The sequence below is a fragment of the Phyllostomus hastatus genome, unplaced genomic scaffold (genome assembly GCF_019186645.2).
Source record: "Phyllostomus hastatus isolate PE091 unplaced genomic scaffold, TTU_PhHast_1.1 phas_scaffold_501, whole genome shotgun sequence".
Taxonomy (NCBI): Eukaryota; Metazoa; Chordata; class Mammalia; order Chiroptera; family Phyllostomidae; genus Phyllostomus; species Phyllostomus hastatus.
The window spans coordinates 920,001-938,470 of NW_025334033.1; the positions used below are offsets into that span (position 1 = coordinate 920,001).

Genomic DNA, 18,470 nt, shown 5'->3' on the forward strand with positions numbered 1-18,470 from the left:
AGTCTAAGTGTATTGTTTTCTGGAATTTGGGTAAAGGAGACTGCAGTGATGCGTTGGTCCACTAGGCGGCACTCCATGTTCTCAATTATGGAAAAAATTGTAATTGCGACGTGGCTAAAACTTTTCTACTACAGTTGTAAAACTGAAAAATGGTCGTAATCCTGGCTCGTTGGTCTAGGGGTATGATTCTCGCTTAGGGTGCGAGAGGTCCCGGGTTCAAATCCCGGACGAGCCCTCTTTTCCACAGCAGTGTATATTTATTGCTGTTGAGCACCATCATACTAATCAAGTTACTATTGTACCTAATATTACTCTATGAAAATGATTTTATACTCCACCACTTCAGGTTTATACACTTACTCTGTACACAACTAGTTTTTCTATTATTAAATCACCAGGATAAATACCACATGTTATTGCACATAATTTATATAACACAATATTTCTTCTACAAAATCATTTCTAAAATCAAGCATCGCTATTAATCTTTTGCATTTTTTATTATCCAGGAACTGTTTACTCAGGTCTTAGGGAGGTGTATTTTATATCAATAGTCTCACATTACTGTCAATTTTCCTCCACTGTAAGCAGGGGGGCTGGGGTCAGAGGGGGCTTTGCGTGGTGGGACTTCTTCTGGTCAGTAAATGTGGCAGCCCTCTTGTCACATAAAGCCTGGACTCCCTCCCTCATTCAAGCCTAACATTCCAGGGCCCGTGCATATAGTGGGTGGGAATGGCGGAGGAAGTCTCAGGTGGTAGCACCTTGGGAATGAACTTAGCAGGGATGCTCAAGCCTGCCTGCACATTAGACTCGTTTTTGGAACTTTATAATAATTCATTGCAGGATCCAATTCCCGATCAATTAAATTGGATTCTTTGAAGATGAAGAGTGGTGTGGTTAGTTTTTAAAAGGTCCCCTGGTATAATTAGATTTGGCCTGGGAGCTACTGATGCTACCCAGTTGCTCTACAGGCCACAACTGGAGACCAGGCTAGTATCGCAGTAACTCTAGGCATGCTGTATCCTCAGAATCAGCTGCTACTTCATCTTTCATAGCTAAGTTTAGTTCTGAGTTCAATCATGTGCCAAACTTTGTTTCTCCCGGTGATCCTCCCCCAAGCCACAGAAACAGACTGTGCCAAGAGTAAGAAACTCCAAAAGAAAAAAGACAGCCTCACTAAAGTTATTCAGCCTGTTTTATTTGAGGGGTGTGTGCAGATGCATGCGTGAGAAGGGGTGCTTCCACTCACTACACAGGAATAGACCTGGGATCACACTCTTCACCCTTACTACCTCCCTAACTATTGAGGGCTTTCAGTGTTCACTCACATCTTGCTATTTCAGTCAGATGTTCCCTAACTCACCTGAAGAAGAAGAGCTAGAAACCACATGTATTTTTCACCTCACTCTTTACTGTGCTGCTGAGTATTTAACTTCTAGTACCTTTCCAGGTATTTGGAAAACCTGTGAAACAACCTTAGAATCATTCTTTAGCCTTCTCCCTTAACAACCCACATTCAATCCTTTAACAAATGATGTTAGCTGTACCTTAAGAATATTTCCAGAATCCAAACACTTCTCACCACCTCCCCCTCCACCACCACTGTTGTGGTCTCAGCCACCACCACTGCAGTAGCCCCTTAGCTGTTCTCCCTGGTTGGCCCTTGTGCCCCTTCAGTCTGTTCTCAACGGGCAAGACAGAATGTTATTGTGAAAGCCTAGATCAGAGCTGGTCATTGCTCTACTTAAAACCCTCTGTGCATTTCCATTTCATTCAGCATAAAATCATTCACCTTGCTGTGACTTTAAAAATACACAATTTTGCCACTTTTGCATTGCTTGCACTTCACCTCCTACCACTCTGTCCCTTTGCTGGCAGCATTCCAACTACATTGGCCTCTAATGCTCCTCAGGAATCCCTACCCCTGTGTTTTCATACTTGCTTTTCTCTCTGCTTCATTGTATCTCCCTCATACCTGTGCATCTCAGTCCCTCCCTGCTTTTAAGAGCTCTGCTCAGATGTTACCTATCTAAAAGGACTTCTCTGATCACTGTTGCAATCACCGACTGGCAGTGACCACAGAACACTGCGGATGGCTCGTCAACACACGAGAAAAACATACACAGAGACAACCAGGTCCTGTGGGGAAGTAGGAACGGAATGGCCACTCTCTCTGGTGGGGAGAGTGCCCCGTTCCCCCACTGGAGAGGCTTTTTATTGGGTTCATTTGCATAAGAATTCAGGTAAACCTCATTATTCATTGCTAGGAAGTAAGGTGCAAACAATAGATAACAAGGAAGTCTGAGGGCCTATTTTGAGTCAGGGTCAAAGAGCTGTAAAACTTTGAGGAACAAACTTACTACTTCCCTGGACCCTTGTCATTCAACTGAGAGCATTCTAAACAAAGCAGGTTTCACAGGATTTTACATATTCTTTCTTAGGCCTGATCACCCGGGGAACCTGCTCTTTCCAGCACAGAGCTGCACCATCCTGTCATTGTTTCAGGCTTAGGTGGAGCAAGGGAACTAAGGCAACCAAGAGATAAGGAGATTTTCTCCCAGACGATGAGGACTCAGGCTACTTCAAAGCCAAGGGGCGAGGGTCCATCACCTCCTTTTGCTGTAGCCCCCAAAGTCCTTTCTTGGGGGCCTCCCATGTGATCGTGCCTGTCCTAGGTCGTTCCCCCCTTGGGGAATCTTACCCGTCACTGGCTAACCAACCAAGCATTGGGGGCCAGTTATGAGTGAAGTAGCAGAAGCAGTGCTCCTGCCAGGGAGATAAGCCTGTCTCCTTGGTGGCTTACGGTTCCAAGGTCGTTCCCTCAGCCTTAGCCTCGGCAGGGGTTACAGCTTCTGATACCAGGCAGGGCAGTTCCCAACAGATCACTCTGTAGGAAATAGCACCCACCCCCTTTGCTCTCTATTCTCCTTCTGTTCTTTAATTTTCTTCTTTGTGCATACCACCACTTGACTTTTGCTGCTGCTGCTGCTGCTATTAATTTCCCTACCCTCTCCACTACAATAGAATCATTGTGAAAACAGAGTACTTTTTTACTGCTGAAGACTCACAGGCCGGAACAGTTCTTAGGGCCTAATAGATACTAAATAAGTATTTGGTTAATGAATTGTGTGAATTGTTGTTTTAAATCAAAAAGTTATACAGGCTTTTTAGGAATACCTGACCCTGTGACACTGAGGGAGATAAGGAGCATGAAGGTACTGGGGGTTTGAATTGAGGGCTCTTGCAGTGTGAGGAATATGCTGTCCTCTGGGAAAGGTGAGGGGGAGCCATGCCTGAAAAGTATTCTTTGGCAGCTCTCCCATTTGGGCCACAGTATGGACCCATAAATGCTTTAAGGAAGCATTGAAAAGTTCTTCTGACTGGAATAAAGCAAGACACCACGTAAACTCTCAGGAGCTTTAAATTGGACATCAGTGCCATTGGCTCCTTTGCAAACTTAAGTGCCCAGCTGCTTCAGACTTTTAAGGCTTTGAGAAATTCTGAACCAATGGTGTTTTGGGGCCACATTGTAGGGTTGCACCCATTGTAGGATTACAGACTCAACAGCCATCCTGTAAGAATCTATAAAATAATTGATTTAATAAACTGACAAGCCAAAGTCCACAATAGGGAGACAAGGGAGGAAAAGGAAAACTAAGATTAGGGAAGGACCTGTATAACCACCAGGACATCATCAACCTCATTTGACCAGATTTTGAGATGAGGGATCACTGTCATATGAGCCCTGTAGGAGACACCGTTGGCCCGTGGAGAGGATGCCTGGTGGATGATATGGAACAGGGTGAGAATCTCTGCTGGTCACAAACAAGCATTATAATAGGCAGCAGCTCTGCTCCCTGGAGTTTGGGCAGAAACTGCTGCCTTGTGGCCAAATCAGGTACTGTCAAATGTAAACCTGCTTTTGCCCCAACCTGTGCTCTTTTTGCTCAATAGCTGTTCAGTAAATATTGATTGAATGGAATAACAGGTAAGTGAATGACCTAAAAGAACTATATTTTGCTCTTTAACCACAGTATCAATGAGCTACACTTTGTAAAATTCAAAAATCTTCTTTGAGGGATTCTTGGTGGGACCCTTGTAGCACCCTATGGACATGAGATCAGAAAGATCAATGAAAGGAAAGTATTGATTTACCTCTAATTACTACTCAAGACCTTAAATCTATGGTTGTCCCTCCGATCCTCCCACTTTAGCTGATAAAAACCAAACTTATGAGTTTTGCTAGTGGGTGCTGCCTCTCTTCTCTGCTTGCTATTCACACCACAGGATGCCATTTAACTTAGTGAGTAGTTCAGCCTAATTCCATGAACACCTTATCCCAGATCACAGGTCTTATTTTTTGGCTCTTACTGAGAGGGATTGCAGATTAAAAATGAATTTCTACCCAGTCAGGGCACGTGCCTGGGTTGCAGGCCACCGCCCCCTGCAACCGACATTGACGTTTCTCTCTCTCTCTTTCTCCCTCCCTTCCCTCTCTAAAAATAAATAAATTAAATCTTAAAAAAAATGAATTTCTAGGGACCCCACTACTTTTTGTTGATCCTACTGTGTACATGACATGGATGTGGAACTTACAGAGGGTAGATCTGTGTTATTGATCTGGGATAAGGTGTTCATGGAATTAGGCTGAACTACTCACTAAGTTAAATGGCATCCTGTGGTGTGAATAGCAAGCAGAGAAGAGAGGCAGCACCCACTAGCAAAACTCATAAGTTTGGTTTTTATCAGCTAAAGTGGGAGGATCAGAGGGACAACCATAGATTTAAGGTCTTGAGTAGTAATTAGAGGTAAATCAATACTTTCCTTTCATTGATCTTTCTGATCTCATGTCCATAGGGTGCTACAAGGGTCCCACCAAGAATCCCTCAAAGAAGATTTTTGAATTTTACAAAGTGTAGCTCATTGATACTGTGGTTAAAGAGCAAAATATAGTTCTTTTAGGTCATTCACTTACCTGTTATTCCATTCAATCAATATTTACTGAACAGCTATTGAGCAAAAAGAGCACAGGTTGGGGCAAAAGCAGGTTTACAGTTGTTCATATGGAAAAAGACATACAGGTTAGGGTTATTACGATAGCTTTATTAACTCTGTGTCTTGCCTATTCACAAATGTAAACCTACTTTTGCCCCACCCTATGTATGGAGGGAGAAAAGGAGAGATTTGAGGTGAGGGTCTCCGTGCAAGGCTGTGTAGGCAGAGGTAAAGACTGTGGTCATTAAGACTTATGAAAAGCCATTGACACATTTTAGGGAGAGCAGGGGGTGGACAGCACAGGCACAGAACTAGTTTGTGTTTTAAAAAGATTTCTGTGTCATAGTATGGTTGACAAAAAGCCATGGGGAGCACTGTTTCATTCTAATAGGCACCCACAGAGACCTGCGCTGTGGAATGTTGTGGCTGGGTGTGCTTTATCGACTCTCAGTTGCTCCTTGTTCTCCCCTCATGCGTTCCCCCAACTTGGCCAGCCCCCAGCCGCTTGTAAAGGTCAGCCAAGCCCGTGGAATTAAGGTCAGGATCACAGAGCTAGTTAGTGGCTGAGCCAGTTCAAGACAGGCTCTCACAGCTGCTAGGACACTGTTCATTTTGCTCTAGCTGGGCGCTTCTGAGAAAAGGGAGGGTTTTGTTTTTTGTTTTTATTGCCTCTGGGTTCTTTAAGGCCTCTATAATTATTTGGGGGTTGGGGACAATCATTGTTTTCTTCCAAGGAATCTTATCTAATTTTCAGGGAAGCTGGACCTGGCCGGGGAGGCAAACAGAGCCGGGGAGTGGCATTGGAGGTGCTGCAAGGGAAGGCTGGGTTAATGGCACTTCCAAACTGGGATCCAAAGGAAACGGTCATGGGCCCAGCCTGGGGACACACACAAGAAGCCAGGTACGCTGTGATCAAAGCGTTCTCAGAAGTGGAAAACTGAAGCACAGGGGCCTCCTAGAGAAACATGTTCAGGCCAACCTCCCCTCATCCTGGCCTCCCCTGGGCTATCTATAGTGGTGACAGTCATTTCAGGGATACAGCTAACATCAGAAAAAAAAAAATGACTTGGTTTGCCCCCAGAGGAGAACGGGACCTCCTGTGCTCCTAGCCTGGGGCTGCAACTGCACAGCTGAGATTGATAGCCTCTGATCTGATTCTGAACACATTCTGCCCAAATCAGGAGCAGCTTGTTCTTAGACATACGTTCACCTCATCTGGACAGGGAGACAGATGACTTCGTGGGAGAGCAGTTGGAAGAATGCCCAGAGGCTTGTGAAGGTAGCCAACAAATCCCTCCAGAGCAGGGGTGCTTCGTGCCGCTTATTGTTTTTCCCTCAATAATAAGTATTCTTGATTTAGGGAGGTGTCCCTCTGACCAGACTTCCAATTCCATAGGCAAGTTCACAGGGCTACTCTGCCACACTCCTGAATCAGGGCTCCAGCTCCCACTGCTGGGTCTGGTGCCCAGGATCCATTTCCCCATTGCTTACCCTGACTCCAGGCTGGAAGGCAGAGGGCATGGCTTTACCCCCACCCCGTGTGTGTGTGTGTGTGTGTGTGTGTGTGTGTGTGTGTGTGTGTGTGTGTTGAGGGTGGAATAGGAGAGGTTGCCAGAGAAGTGTCTTCCTAAGGGAATAGCCATCGGGGTCACTTTATTTAGCTCAGAACCTTAGCATGTGACAGCAGAAAGGGAGTTTGCAGATAGTCTGATTCTTTCTTTATTCTTTTCTGCCACCTTCATTTCAAAGATGAAGAAACTGGGACACTGAAAAGTGACATGGCTTTGGAAGATCACACAACTAGTTGGTGGCAGAAGAGCAACATCTGGCCCTTTCATCCACTCCAAAACACTTTTTGTTCTCCTGGGAAGTACCAGGCAGGGTGCTTGACCAAACAAGCAACACATTCTGGCTCACCAGAAGCATGCAGCACACACGAGAGAAGGGCACATAAACCCTTGCTTGCCCCATGTAATGACTGTTAAGACTAAGTCAAGTACAGGAAGCATGGAGGAGGGCTTCTTCTGGAATTCCTAAAAGGAGATGGAGGTGGTTGATTCAAGAAGGGTTCTTGGAGGAGATGATAGAGTCTCATGTCTTTGCCCTGCCCTTAGAGATATTTCTTGACACCTGAGCTTACACAGGATACCTGAGAGTTTGTGGGAGCCAGCAGAGATTTCCTCATGGACAAGGCCCAGTTCCAAGGTTAGAAAGAAACTCCCTATCATCTGACTGTTTTCCACACCAGCATAGTAGATGAAAAGTTTGGGAGGGCTCCTTGGTAAAGAGGAATAGGGAGAGAAAAAAACAGATCCCAACTCAAAAGTACTTCCAACCTTTTGGTCTTAAGACAGGTGCTAAAAGTTGGCATCTGGGTGATACAGAAGTGGGAAGGAGGGGTTAGAGAATGGTGGGAGGAGGAGAGCACCTTTTGCTTTCTGCTTTAAACCACCTTCCTGGATCTGAGGTGCTCCTAGCTTCCTCACTGCCAGTCACCCTGGCTTTGACCCCTGCTCCCAACCTTCAGACATAGTCTCACTTCTCCTTCCCCCTGCCTGGCCTGGGACCTCTGTCCCTGGTGGAACGCAGGTCACTCCACTCATCTCCAGGATCCCCTATGAACTGGTTTCTACAATGACTGAAAGAGCACAGGTAATTAAGGACTAGAACTAAGAGAGACAGACCAGTCCTTCCTCCTCCAGCAGTGTGTTCCGGGAGGCAGGTCCTTCCAGTGTGTGTTGGGGGATGGGTGCTCCAAAGACCTGCTTTAGTCACATGATGTGGGGACAAATACCTACCTTTTACCTTGAGAAAGCTCTAAATCAGAGCAGTTATTGACATGCAGGGTTTCACATGAGGTACTGAGCATTCTACATAATAATGTAAAAGTCAGTTTCAATGTGGAGTGGATGCAATTCTTTATAAATTACCGTGCTGTTTACCAATTCAGGGCTCATCTATTGTAGCAACCCCTAAACTTCAGTGTGCATTTTAATCACCAGGGGTGGGCAACTGATTACCAATGCAGATTCCAGGACCTCACCCCCAGAATCTTCCATCTGATACATCTGGGGTGGGGCCCAGGTTTCTGTATTTTTAATTAATAGCCGCAGACTGATGGATTTCACTTAGAAACCTTTCTGAAAGCTTTCTGAAAAATAGTCTGTGGGAGCCAGGCAGTGGCTGACTGAGTGGCTGAGGGCTGGCAGTGAGGTAGCTTCCCCAATATGCTCTGCAACCTCCTTCCACCCCCATTCTTCAAGAAGGGCAGTTCATGTTTCCTCAGTTGAGGGTAAAGACTCAGAAAGTGCATCTTCAAGAAAAGAGCCGCTAGCCCCCTCCTGTGGCATGATCATGGTCTAATGGGGCCCAGGACTTGAGAGAGAGGAGATACAAAGCTGACGTTAAGGAGGATAAGCACACCCACATCAGGGTGCTCAAGGGAAAGGTGCAACCCAAAAGGGAGTCCTTGTGAAGCGTCTGCTGATGGCTGCTAAGACTAGTAAGTATATTTTTCTCTTTTATAATTAAAAGTGTTCAGAATGTCTGTTATACTGCATATCCTGTATTCAGTATGTAGGAGAGTGCCCAGGCTTTGGGAGGAGCGTGAAGCAGGCCAGAGATGTTGCTGTAACAGGGGGGGCGGAGAGAAAGCCTTGAGGATTCACTGTGGACAAGAGATAAACGCGGTTCTCAGAGAGCTTCTAAAATAGTTCGGGAAAAGAGCTAGAATTCTAGTAGTAATGAAGGATGGGGCTTGAATTTTTGTACATATTTTAAAGGGAGGGCAGTCCCCCAAATCTAAGAACCCAGGGCTCCTTGGGTTCCATTCCCTTTTGCTTATTGCTTCCTTTGCTCCTGCCCAGACGCCTGGTTACCATCTGTGGCTCCTAGTCCCATGCAGCATGTCTCACACCGATTTTCCATGGGACCCAGTTCCACAGTGGGGCCCCTTAAGTAAAGTTCCGTGCTCAAATCAATTTGTAAAATCTCTAGTTAAATGAAAACAGTCAAGCTTCTCTATTGCTGGGTTTCTCAGAATGTTGTGCTTTGTGAATCTTTTGAGAAGAAATATAATTAACAGTGTCTCTCAAACTTTTGATCATGAAACTTTTTTCTTGAATCACACTCATTAACGTTTTCCAGAACAATGTTCGCCTGAAGACAAATAGGAAAAATGCTGTTACTTGTCCTCCAGTGTTTATTCTCCCCTTTTTTGTTTGGAAACCAGAATTTCAGCTAGGCACAGGTGCCTCATCCCCCAGAATAAACCCTACATTTCCCAGTGTCTCTTGCAGTTAGATGTGACTGTCTGACCAAATTAATGCAAGTAAGCTGTAAGTGGAAATGATGTGTGAAACTTTGAGATGTGTCCTTAGAAGGCAGTGCCACACCCTTTTTGTGCCTTTCTTCTCCCAGCTGGCTGGAATGCAGATGTGATGGCTGGGGCTGCAGCAGCCACCTGGATTGTGACATGGAAGCCACAGTCTGAGACAGAAGTCAGAAACTTAAAGCACCTGGCTGATCCTGGACTAACTACCCCAGGCTTTCTTTTACATGAGAAATAAAGCTCTATCTTCCTTAGACTACTATTTCTTTGACTTTTCTGTCATCAAGCAGCTGTTTGGAAAATATGTAACAATAATCTCTTCAGATAGATTTCTCTTTATGTAATAAAAATGTTTCTGCAAGATGGTGTGCAAATCAAAATTTATTAATTGGAAAATTAATCAATAATTAATTGTGTACTTATATCTTTGTGGCATTGTGAAACACATATCCCAAACAGGGCAGTTTGAATTCTGGAAGGACACCCAGAATGAAAGTTTTTAGAAAGTAAATAATAACATCTTGGTTGTTTATTTTCATGGTCTGGAATTATGTTTTTTTTGTACAGAAAGAGATACATTTTTTAAGACTGTTCCAGGAATCTCTGGACCATTTTCACCTCAAAATGTTTTTCTTCTTATCAATTAGAAAGACACAGATATACGAGGTCTGTCCAGAAATTATCCAGCCATGTACTATTAAAAATAGAGGCATTTACTGAAGAAGATACAAGAAACATTGTACATAGGACAATGATGCTTCAGTCCCCTTCAAAGTAGGCACCTTGGGACCTCACACAGTTCTCCAAATCGCCATCAGTTACCCTGTTGCATTTTCCTGAATTTCATCGATGGTCTGAAATCTGTTGCCTTTCAAGGTGATTTTAGTTTTGGGAAAAGCCAGAAGGTGCAGGGTGCCAAATCTTGGCTGTAGGGGGTCTGAGTCACCTAAGTGATTTGATGTTTCACCAAAAAACTCTGCTCGAGACGTGATGCATGAGCAGGCACGTTGTTGTGATGAAGCTACCAATCACCAGTTGCCCATAGCTGCAGCCTTCTGGATCATCTGAATAGTTTCTGTGGAGAAATGTTCAAGCTTAACACGCAATCTGATGCAGATTCATTGCTCTATTCACTCAGGCATTTTGAATCCAACAATCACACAGTACACGTGCTCACTCAACAGCCTCTATCACCCTCACTCACTAGTATAGTGAAGTCATCATTGTTCATGTATGTGCATTCCAGTCCACTCTTCCTGACTGTCCTTTACATCGATGTCACACAAACCATTCTTATTGTATTAATAATAACTGGACTTTTTCCAGACAGACCTCATATATAGAGGAGACTATGTAAAAGTCTCACCAAAAGAGAAATCCTTTCAGGGCAGCAAGTCATAAAACTAAGTCTGTTTTCCCATTCCTGTATCAAATGACCTGAAGATGATAGCAACAAAAATAATCTGTCTTAATACCTTGGTCTTTCACCAAGCACTCCACTAATTTCCCACATAGGTTTCCAATGTATGCCACAGTTCAGTAGTTTCCAAAAATTTGCTGCATATTAGAATCTTTGGAAGAGCTTTTATTAATAATCCAAAACCCAGGTCACCTCCAATGCCAATCAAAGCAGAATGTCTCAAAGTGGCATTAAAAAATGCCCAGGTGATTCCACTATTCATCAGAGTTTGGGAACCATTGCCATATTTTCCAGGGCCTTATCAAGAGAATGTTAATGTTAGGGGATTGTTCCGCTCTGTCCTGAACACCATGTGGGACTAGAATTTGCTGAAACTGAAGTTCAGGTGTCAAGAAGGTGAGGTTCTTATTACTTTTGTCATCTTCCATCTCCACCTGAAATGTTCTACAATTTCTTTTTTTAAGATTTTATTTTTATTTTATGTAGATATTTACTTATTGTTTAGAGAGGGGAGGAGAGACAGAAAGAAAGGGAGAGAAACATCAACGTGTGGTTGCCTCTTGCATGCCCCTTACTAGGTAGGAACCTAGCCCACAACCCAGGCATGTGCTCTAGACTGGGAATTGAACTGGTGACCTTTTGATTCACAGGCAGGAGCTCAACCACTGAGCCACACCAGCCAGGGCTGCAATTAATTTCTCCATTAATGAAATGAAGGTAATTGTTACTTCATAGGTTTGAATAAGGACTGGCTGTAAATTTGGAAAATAGACAAACCTGTGTCTGGCACACATCAGGACTTTACTAAATGTTTTGAAAAATCTTCATTTGTTTAATGAGGACACTTTCAGGACCTGCCTTAGCCAACTCTTCCTCTGAAGGTAGCTTCCCTTCCTCCTCAAAGGCACCCAAGCACACTCCCCAACAGGCCCCGCCCTTTCTGCTCTTTCCACTCCAGCACTCCCCACACTCAACTGTTGTGAGAGAACAGCAAGACACAGGGGACTTTTTCAGATCCATGATCACAAGGATATGTTACTTGTGAAAGCTACAGCAAAAAAGAGCGGTAAGACAAGCTAACACAGCTAGTTAGGGTTGACAGGAGAACTGGGAAGAACAGAGTAGAAGACACTGCTAAAAACATGTGGAATTGGGTGGAATTAAGGTTGAGACGATGGGGGAAGGAAGTCATTCTGCAAGAGAAATAAAACAATCAGGTGTGGGTACTTCTGAGCACCACTGTCCAGCTTTGTGGTAAGTACTCTGACAGATTCAGAAGGACTAGGAGATCAGATTCTTGCTATCAAAAGAGCTGATGGAAGTAAAACAAATGGAAATAATTAGAGAACAGTTCAATGCCCAACTCTGAGAGCTGACATGGTCAGAAATGGCTTTCTTGGAGAGCTGTACCTCCAGTTGAATCTTTCAGGGTAAGCAAGATTTTAATTAGCAGAGAGAAGGAAATCAAATATTCTAAGGGTGGGGAAGGAAAGTCAGGGTATGGGGCTGGAGGAATCTGATTACCCTCTGCTACTTTCTCTCTCCTCTTACTCTATAGAAGTCAGAGCAAAAGATGTAAAGGGACTCTTACCCCTGATGATAATAATGGTGATAATTTTCCTGCTGATTCTATTCTGGGAAAACGAGCTGGATGAGGAAGTAGCGGAGTCAACCATAGAGCACTTGCATGTGGACTACCCTCAGAGCAACATCCATGTAAGGTACTGCAACCATATGATCTTCCAAAGAATCATCAAGGAACCTGATAATACCTGCAAGAAGGAGCATGTTTTCATCCATGAGAGGCCTCGCAAAATCAATAGTGTTTGCACTTCTCCCAAGAAGATGGCTTGCCAAAACCATTCCAGCACTTTATGCTTCCAGAGTGAGACAAAGTTCAAAATGACGGTCTGTAAGCTCACTGAAGGTGTCAGGTATCCTGCATGCAGGTACCACCTTTCCCCCACAGAGGGGTTCATTCTGGTCACTTGCGACAATACGGGGCCAGTCACTTTCCAGAGATATGTTGAGTAACTTGAGACCAGCGCCTTGGGTCTGAGATCCTCTCTTGTCCTCTGTCAGGGGCGCTGGCGCTGGTTCTTTCCGATGTGCACTTGAGATGTGGATGTGGGGGAAAGCCTGGAATGAAATGGGTAGCCACTGGTAACTCAGTTATCCTTCCAGTATTGCCAAGCTGGAATCTTCTTATTCTGCTTCAACTATAAAACTATAAAACTGAATTAAACCCAAAACTCTGCATGTGTTTCAATTTCTTGTTCCTTTTCTTTGTGTCACTTGATGAGAACCCAGAGTGTATCTGGTGCAGGACTGGGATGAGGATAAGGTGAGTGAGGCACTCACTTCACATGCAAATTTTAAGGAGCACCCTCCCTCCCACAAGTAATCTAGATAAATAATATTTTTCAAAAATCCATATTAATGCAAAAATCCCTAATGAACAAAATACCTGAATTTTAAACCAAGGCCCACTCTGACAGGGCTGGATTTAGGGTGATGAGGGGCACCTGAGTTGTGCCCATGCAGGGTCAGAGCCTGTTATTTAAATTTTTTATATTTGTTCATCAGGGATTGTTTTGAGTTAAATTAATTTTAAAGATTGCATTAAAATATTGCCTTGATTATTGGGTTTGTTTTTAACCCTCTTAACTTTTGTACTGAGACCTTATTCATTTCACCCTAATCCCACACTTGGTCTTAAGTGTAGAGGCAACTGGGGTTGTCTCTTAGAATTTTCTGTAAAGATGACATATAGACCTCAGCTGCATCTGCTCCTGTTCAGTGCTCCCTGTGTGCCTTGAAAGAAAGGGCAAAAGACATCAGAAGGGGCCTGACCGGTCAGAAGCCGTTTCCCTGGAAGACTGTGGAGAGAAATAGATAAGGATTTCTGAGGGAGAGTATCACTTCTTCGCATCCCCGAAGGAAACAGAAAGGACTTTGACTCAGACTACTCTTTTCCTTTTTTAGTTCTCGCAACTGAACTGGTTGTTTAGTTCTTTCACATTCAACAATAGGCAATGGATCTTTCGAGTTAGAGGGCAAAGGAAGAGAAGGGAGGGAAAGAGAGGCTCCTGATTCTGGGAATTTGATGAAGTCCCATTCCTCTCTGAGACTTAGTTGTCTCATCTGTAAAGTGAGAGGGCTTGAGCTAGATAATCTTTGAGATTCTCCCCAGGCCCATGACACCACAATTCTATTTCTTAGTAGTATAGAAATTAGCCTTGTTGGAGGGGAGGGTTAGTTTTGAGGAATAGTAAGAAATAAGGGATGATTGGCAAGTAAGGGACAGATTGTGGGAAAACTAATTCTGAACGTTCCAATCCTGTATGTGAGCAATGCATGAGCTTCAAAGGGCCCAATCTGTTCTGATCTTTTCAGTTGAGAGACTTCAACTATTGCATTATTTATTTGTACTTAATTCAAGGTCAGATCAAAAAAGGAGGCACACCTGTGCTAGTTACCTCTCTGTTGTAAGCATCAAATTCTAAATGATTGACTAGATTATGGAGGGAACAGGGTGGCTAATGTGAGTAAAGGACACTTTGCAACCTTTGCAAGGCTCACCCAAGTGGGGTGGCCCTTTCGCAACTGAGTTTCATTACCCATTTCTCCATGGGAACCCCATTGGCACTGTTGTCTTCATGGAAGTTTGATGCTACCCAGGGAGCAGAGCCCTCAGCATCTGAAGATGTTGAGCAGGAACAGGTGGTCCCTAGTATATGAGTCCTGGTAGCAGCATCATTTCTTGGACAAAGCTTTAACTTACTAAAATGTGTCCCTTAAGGCTCCTGTTTCTATGTTCTGAATTCTGATTCCCTTTCCAACTCTTCTCCCTAAGCTTTATTGTCCTTTCCTTCCCAATGATTTCTCTTCCTTTCCTCACTTAGCCTCCCTCTAATTAAACACAAAACCAGGCATTCCCATTGAAGTATGAACCTGAGACTGCTCACTGGAAATTATCCTCAAAGTATTTTTATTTGGTGGGGATCAAAGCCCAATTCGAGTGACTTACAATGTTTTAGGCATGTGCAGTTTGGGGGGTTTGTGTTGTTGTTATTTGTTTTAATAGGCACCTTGCAGCCCAAATCAAACCCAGGTAGCTGCTAATTCTGTCCACTTAAAATACACGTTGCAGGAAAACTGGGAATCTCTACACTGTTTGTCCTCTTATTTTTCTCCTTACTATATTTCTGCATTCCTATGATCACCTCACTATTGATGTTGATGGTGGCTGATGTTTAGGAAACAATCTAAACCCTTCTTCCCTCCTCCCTTTACCCTGCACCGAGTCTGTGCTCAAGGCACAGATGGGAACATGTCTATGTAACTCTTAATAATTAATACACAATCAATCCAATTACTAAGGTTTATATATTTTTAGCACTGGGTTTTTGCTCTCATTTTACACACAGGACATTTTGAAATTAAATATCATTAAAAATACAAGTCCATGGGTACTAATGTCAATTGAGTGGTATAAGAAATGTGTGGTAAGCTCAGAGGCATGAGAAATGGATTTGGTAGACTTAAGTAGTGGAAAAAATATATTTAAAAAAAGAATGAGATCTGAATTGGGCTTTGAAGAATTTCAAGAAAGGAGTAGTGTGGGGTAGCTCAAGACACAGCCTCTCCTCCTCAGAGAACAGGTGTGAGGCACAAAGAAAAGGAGTGAGGAAAACAGCCTGTATCTGGTGTCCCAGCTTTCTCAAAGCCCCTGTTTGCCATAACCCTGTAGCTACCCACATGCTACGAGGGCTCCCTCCTCAATGCCACTGCTCCCTCCCTAACCCTATAAGTAGCACCAAGACTGCAGGCTGGCATGATTTCTCTCCACTGATCCGCTGCTGCCATCATTGCACCCCAGGTGGTTTTTTCAGACTATCAGTGTCAGGGACACTTAGGCAGCTCCCAGACTTGGAGCTCCTGTGTTGTAAATAGGCATTCAAGAAAAAACAAAAGCAAAAATAAAGAGATGGAATAGAGTGTATTCAAAGAGAGTGGGTCACACTGATTTTCTGAGAGCCAGTGCGCATACCAAAATAATGGGAGAGGAGCCTTGAGAAGCAGGTTGGGATGAGATCAAGTAGAGCCTTGACTCAGTGGCCTCAGGGTGTTCCATTACCTCCCGTGGGCAATGAAGAATAGTTGAAGGTTTCTGAAGTAGTGTCATTGCAAGTGGTGTTTTAGAAAAATAGGACATTGAAGGAATTGGAGGGGCAGGGAGTGGTGATTGGGATGTAAATGTGATAATGCAGAAGCTACATGTATAAGGGAAGGAAGCTCTTAAAAGTGATAGAGAAAAAGAAAAAAATGAGATCTTGCTACAGCAAGAGAATTATCCCTCTAAATAATCATTCTTTCTGGGATTCTCAATACAAATCTTCCAGCATTGACCTCAAGTACAGAATTTTCCTCACTAATCAAGCCATGTTATGTTGTTAACAAACATTGCTGAGAAATCTGTGTATACACAGGTCAATGTTTGATTCTGTACCAACTAAAAAGAAGCAGGAATATGTCCCAGGCTCAAGGAATTTTTAACCTCAGTAAGAGGGAGAAAAGACTAACATGTATCAATCAAGCTGAAAAATGAAAAAAGACCAAATAAAATAAAGTGCAATATAATCTATGCTGTAGAGGTTTCAGAGAAGGAAAGAAGACACTTTGGGTTAAAATATAAATAAATGGACAGTGATGATTTCACAGAAGAGGAAGCAGTGGTGCTGCCCAGGGCAATGGCATTCGGACAGCCAAATGGACACTTTGTTTAGTCCTCTGACTGTCCTGGTTCCGTGTTGTCTCCTCCTTTGATCTCTTACAATTCTACCTACCTTGTTTTTAGCCCCTCCTTTCTTCAGTTAGACCCAATAGCAAACACTTCCAGGAAACAAATACAATTTCACTTTTTGCCCTGAAACAAGCTAGAAGCTTTCTCCAGAGGACCAACTGTGCCCAAGAAACTGGTAAAAATGGATGTCCCATGACTGAGAATTGATGGGAAAATGAATGGGGGAGGGGAAAATAACACTGTGTTTTTTTTCAAGTGGCTACTGCGTGGCAGGTACCATGGGAGGATGTAGGGGATGTAGGAATAGTGAGGAAGGTGTTGAGTGAGATTCTTGTGACCATTTTGAAGATTACAGACCCTGCCAATGAGATTACAGACAAGGAGAAAAGGGAGAGAAATAACTACTAGGTTCTGGGCACTTCAAATGTATTATATTATGTAATTCTCACATTCTTTTTTTTTGGTATGGGGAAACTGAGGTTAGTTAAATGAGGTAAATTGTTTGTTAGTGGATAAGCAGGGATTTGAAGCTGGGTTCAGACCTCACAGCTGATTGTGTTTTCATATATTTGCACTTCCATTAGCAGCTGTAAAACTAAGTTACATGGAGGGGTCATTCCTGGGAATAACTGTCATGAGGAAAAGAGAGCTATCTCCTTAATATTCTCCTTATTTTTGTCTTTGACTCTTTACTTTTACTGCAGAAGAGATTACCCTGGATCTGAGATGGAGGTCTCTCTGCTGCTACTCAGCCTGGGCTTGATTCTTGTAGGATCTTCAGGAAACAAAATGGAGACAATTAAAAAAGAATTCTCAGAGGAAGAAATGCAAGGTGACTTGGCAGACAGTTACCAAGAAAAACAGACCATCGAGGTATTCATGAATTCAACTCTGTCGGCTACAAAAACGTCCAGCTTTAGCACGTCCAAGGATGTTATATCACTGACATTCAGGAGATTACATTATAGCTTCCCCAAGGGGAACAACCCAGGTGATAACAAAGAGAATTACAATGACATGGTGATCTGGAGAAAAGTTTCACAAGCGAATGGGTCATGCAGGTTGAGCAATAACTTTATTCTTGGCTTCATGGAAGTGACTGGTGGTATACCCAAGACCTCCAGCTATAAGTGTGGGCAGGATCTTGGCATAGGCTGCTCTGAGAGCCCAGAACTGGAGACCACTATGGGCCAGCTCACTATAGGCAAACCATTCCCCAGGCGGCAATACCACAGTGTTACCTCATTAAAGAAAATATTGGCAGTGCTAACAGGTAATTCTCTGATGAGCTGGTTAGTTAGTGGCTCTAAATTGTAAATCCCACAGGGGTGTGAGACAATAGTCTGTCTAACAAGAGCATTAGTATTCCTTTAGTACTATTGTCAAGTCCTGATTATTTATACTAACTGGAGGAATGGAAAATCCAAATTTGTGGATAATTTGATTAAAATTTATAACTGATCTTGGAGTGCAAATACACACACACTCTCTCTCTCTCTCTCTCACACACACACACACACACACACACACACACATGCACACTCTCAACTAAACTGAATTCCATCCTAACAGCTATAAAGCCAAGAAGCAGAGTTCATCCAAATTGACAGGATTAAGGAAAGAAGGCCTCAAACCACTACAGATAATTAAAAATTAATTGTATTGCCACTGAGATTATTCAGAGGAATAGTGAATAAGCATAGGGGGTATTATCACTGCTTGTCTTCAAAGAAATGTGTGCATTGATGCATGCACACAAATGTGGCACCTGCCTGTGCAGCCAGAGGTGTGCCTGTCCTCCAGAAGCTGCTGGAGGAAAAAGGTCCTTTGCTTTAGCTGCTGCCCTCAGTCAACAGCTCCAGCCCTAAACAATCTGCATTCCTTCTTCCTCATCCTTATCTATTTCAAGGGTGCTACAG

General features: G+C 43.4%; 2 protein-coding genes, 1 long non-coding RNA gene and 1 other non-coding gene across 4 annotated transcripts in view; all 4 read left to right on the forward strand.

Moving 5' to 3' along the window:
- LOC123808585 overlaps window positions 1-9,570 on the forward strand; it is a 10,169-nt gene extending 599 nt beyond the window's left edge. Inside the window, exons 2-5 of the long non-coding RNA XR_006783804.1 lie at window positions 5,750-5,896; window positions 6,177-6,274; window positions 6,745-8,497; window positions 9,415-9,570. This is a non-coding gene — a long non-coding RNA (uncharacterized LOC123808585). The remainder of the gene's footprint in view (window positions 1-5,749; window positions 5,897-6,176; window positions 6,275-6,744; window positions 8,498-9,414) is intronic.
- TRNAP-AGG lies at window positions 164-235 on the forward strand. The gene has a single exon. It is a non-coding gene; the product is annotated as a tRNA-Pro (tRNA).
- Window positions 9,571-11,898: 2,328 nt separating the features above from the next.
- On the forward strand, window positions 11,899-12,779 carry RNASE12 (ribonuclease A family member 12 (inactive)). Its single transcript, XM_045821996.1, has 2 exons — window positions 11,899-11,999; window positions 12,304-12,779. Exon 2 carries the CDS (start codon window positions 12,342-12,344, stop codon window positions 12,777-12,779), a length of 438 nt encoding a protein of 145 aa, XP_045677952.1. The 5' UTR covers window positions 11,899-11,999; window positions 12,304-12,341.
- Window positions 12,780-17,277: 4,498 nt separating this feature from the next.
- On the forward strand, window positions 17,278-17,868 carry RNASE11 (ribonuclease A family member 11 (inactive)). The gene has a single exon (XM_045821927.1). It carries the CDS (start codon window positions 17,278-17,280, stop codon window positions 17,866-17,868), a length of 591 nt encoding a protein of 196 aa, XP_045677883.1.
- The last annotated feature ends 602 nt before the right edge of the window (window positions 17,869-18,470 follow it).

What these genes read in the sequence shown, in the direction of transcription:
- RNASE12 (XM_045821996.1), top strand. Translation starts at nt 12,342, where the DNA reads ATGATAATAATGGTGATAATTTTCCTGCTGATTCTATTCTGGGAAAAC.
- RNASE11 (XM_045821927.1), top strand. Translation starts at nt 17,278, where the DNA reads ATGGAGGTCTCTCTGCTGCTACTCAGCCTGGGCTTGATTCTTGTAGGA.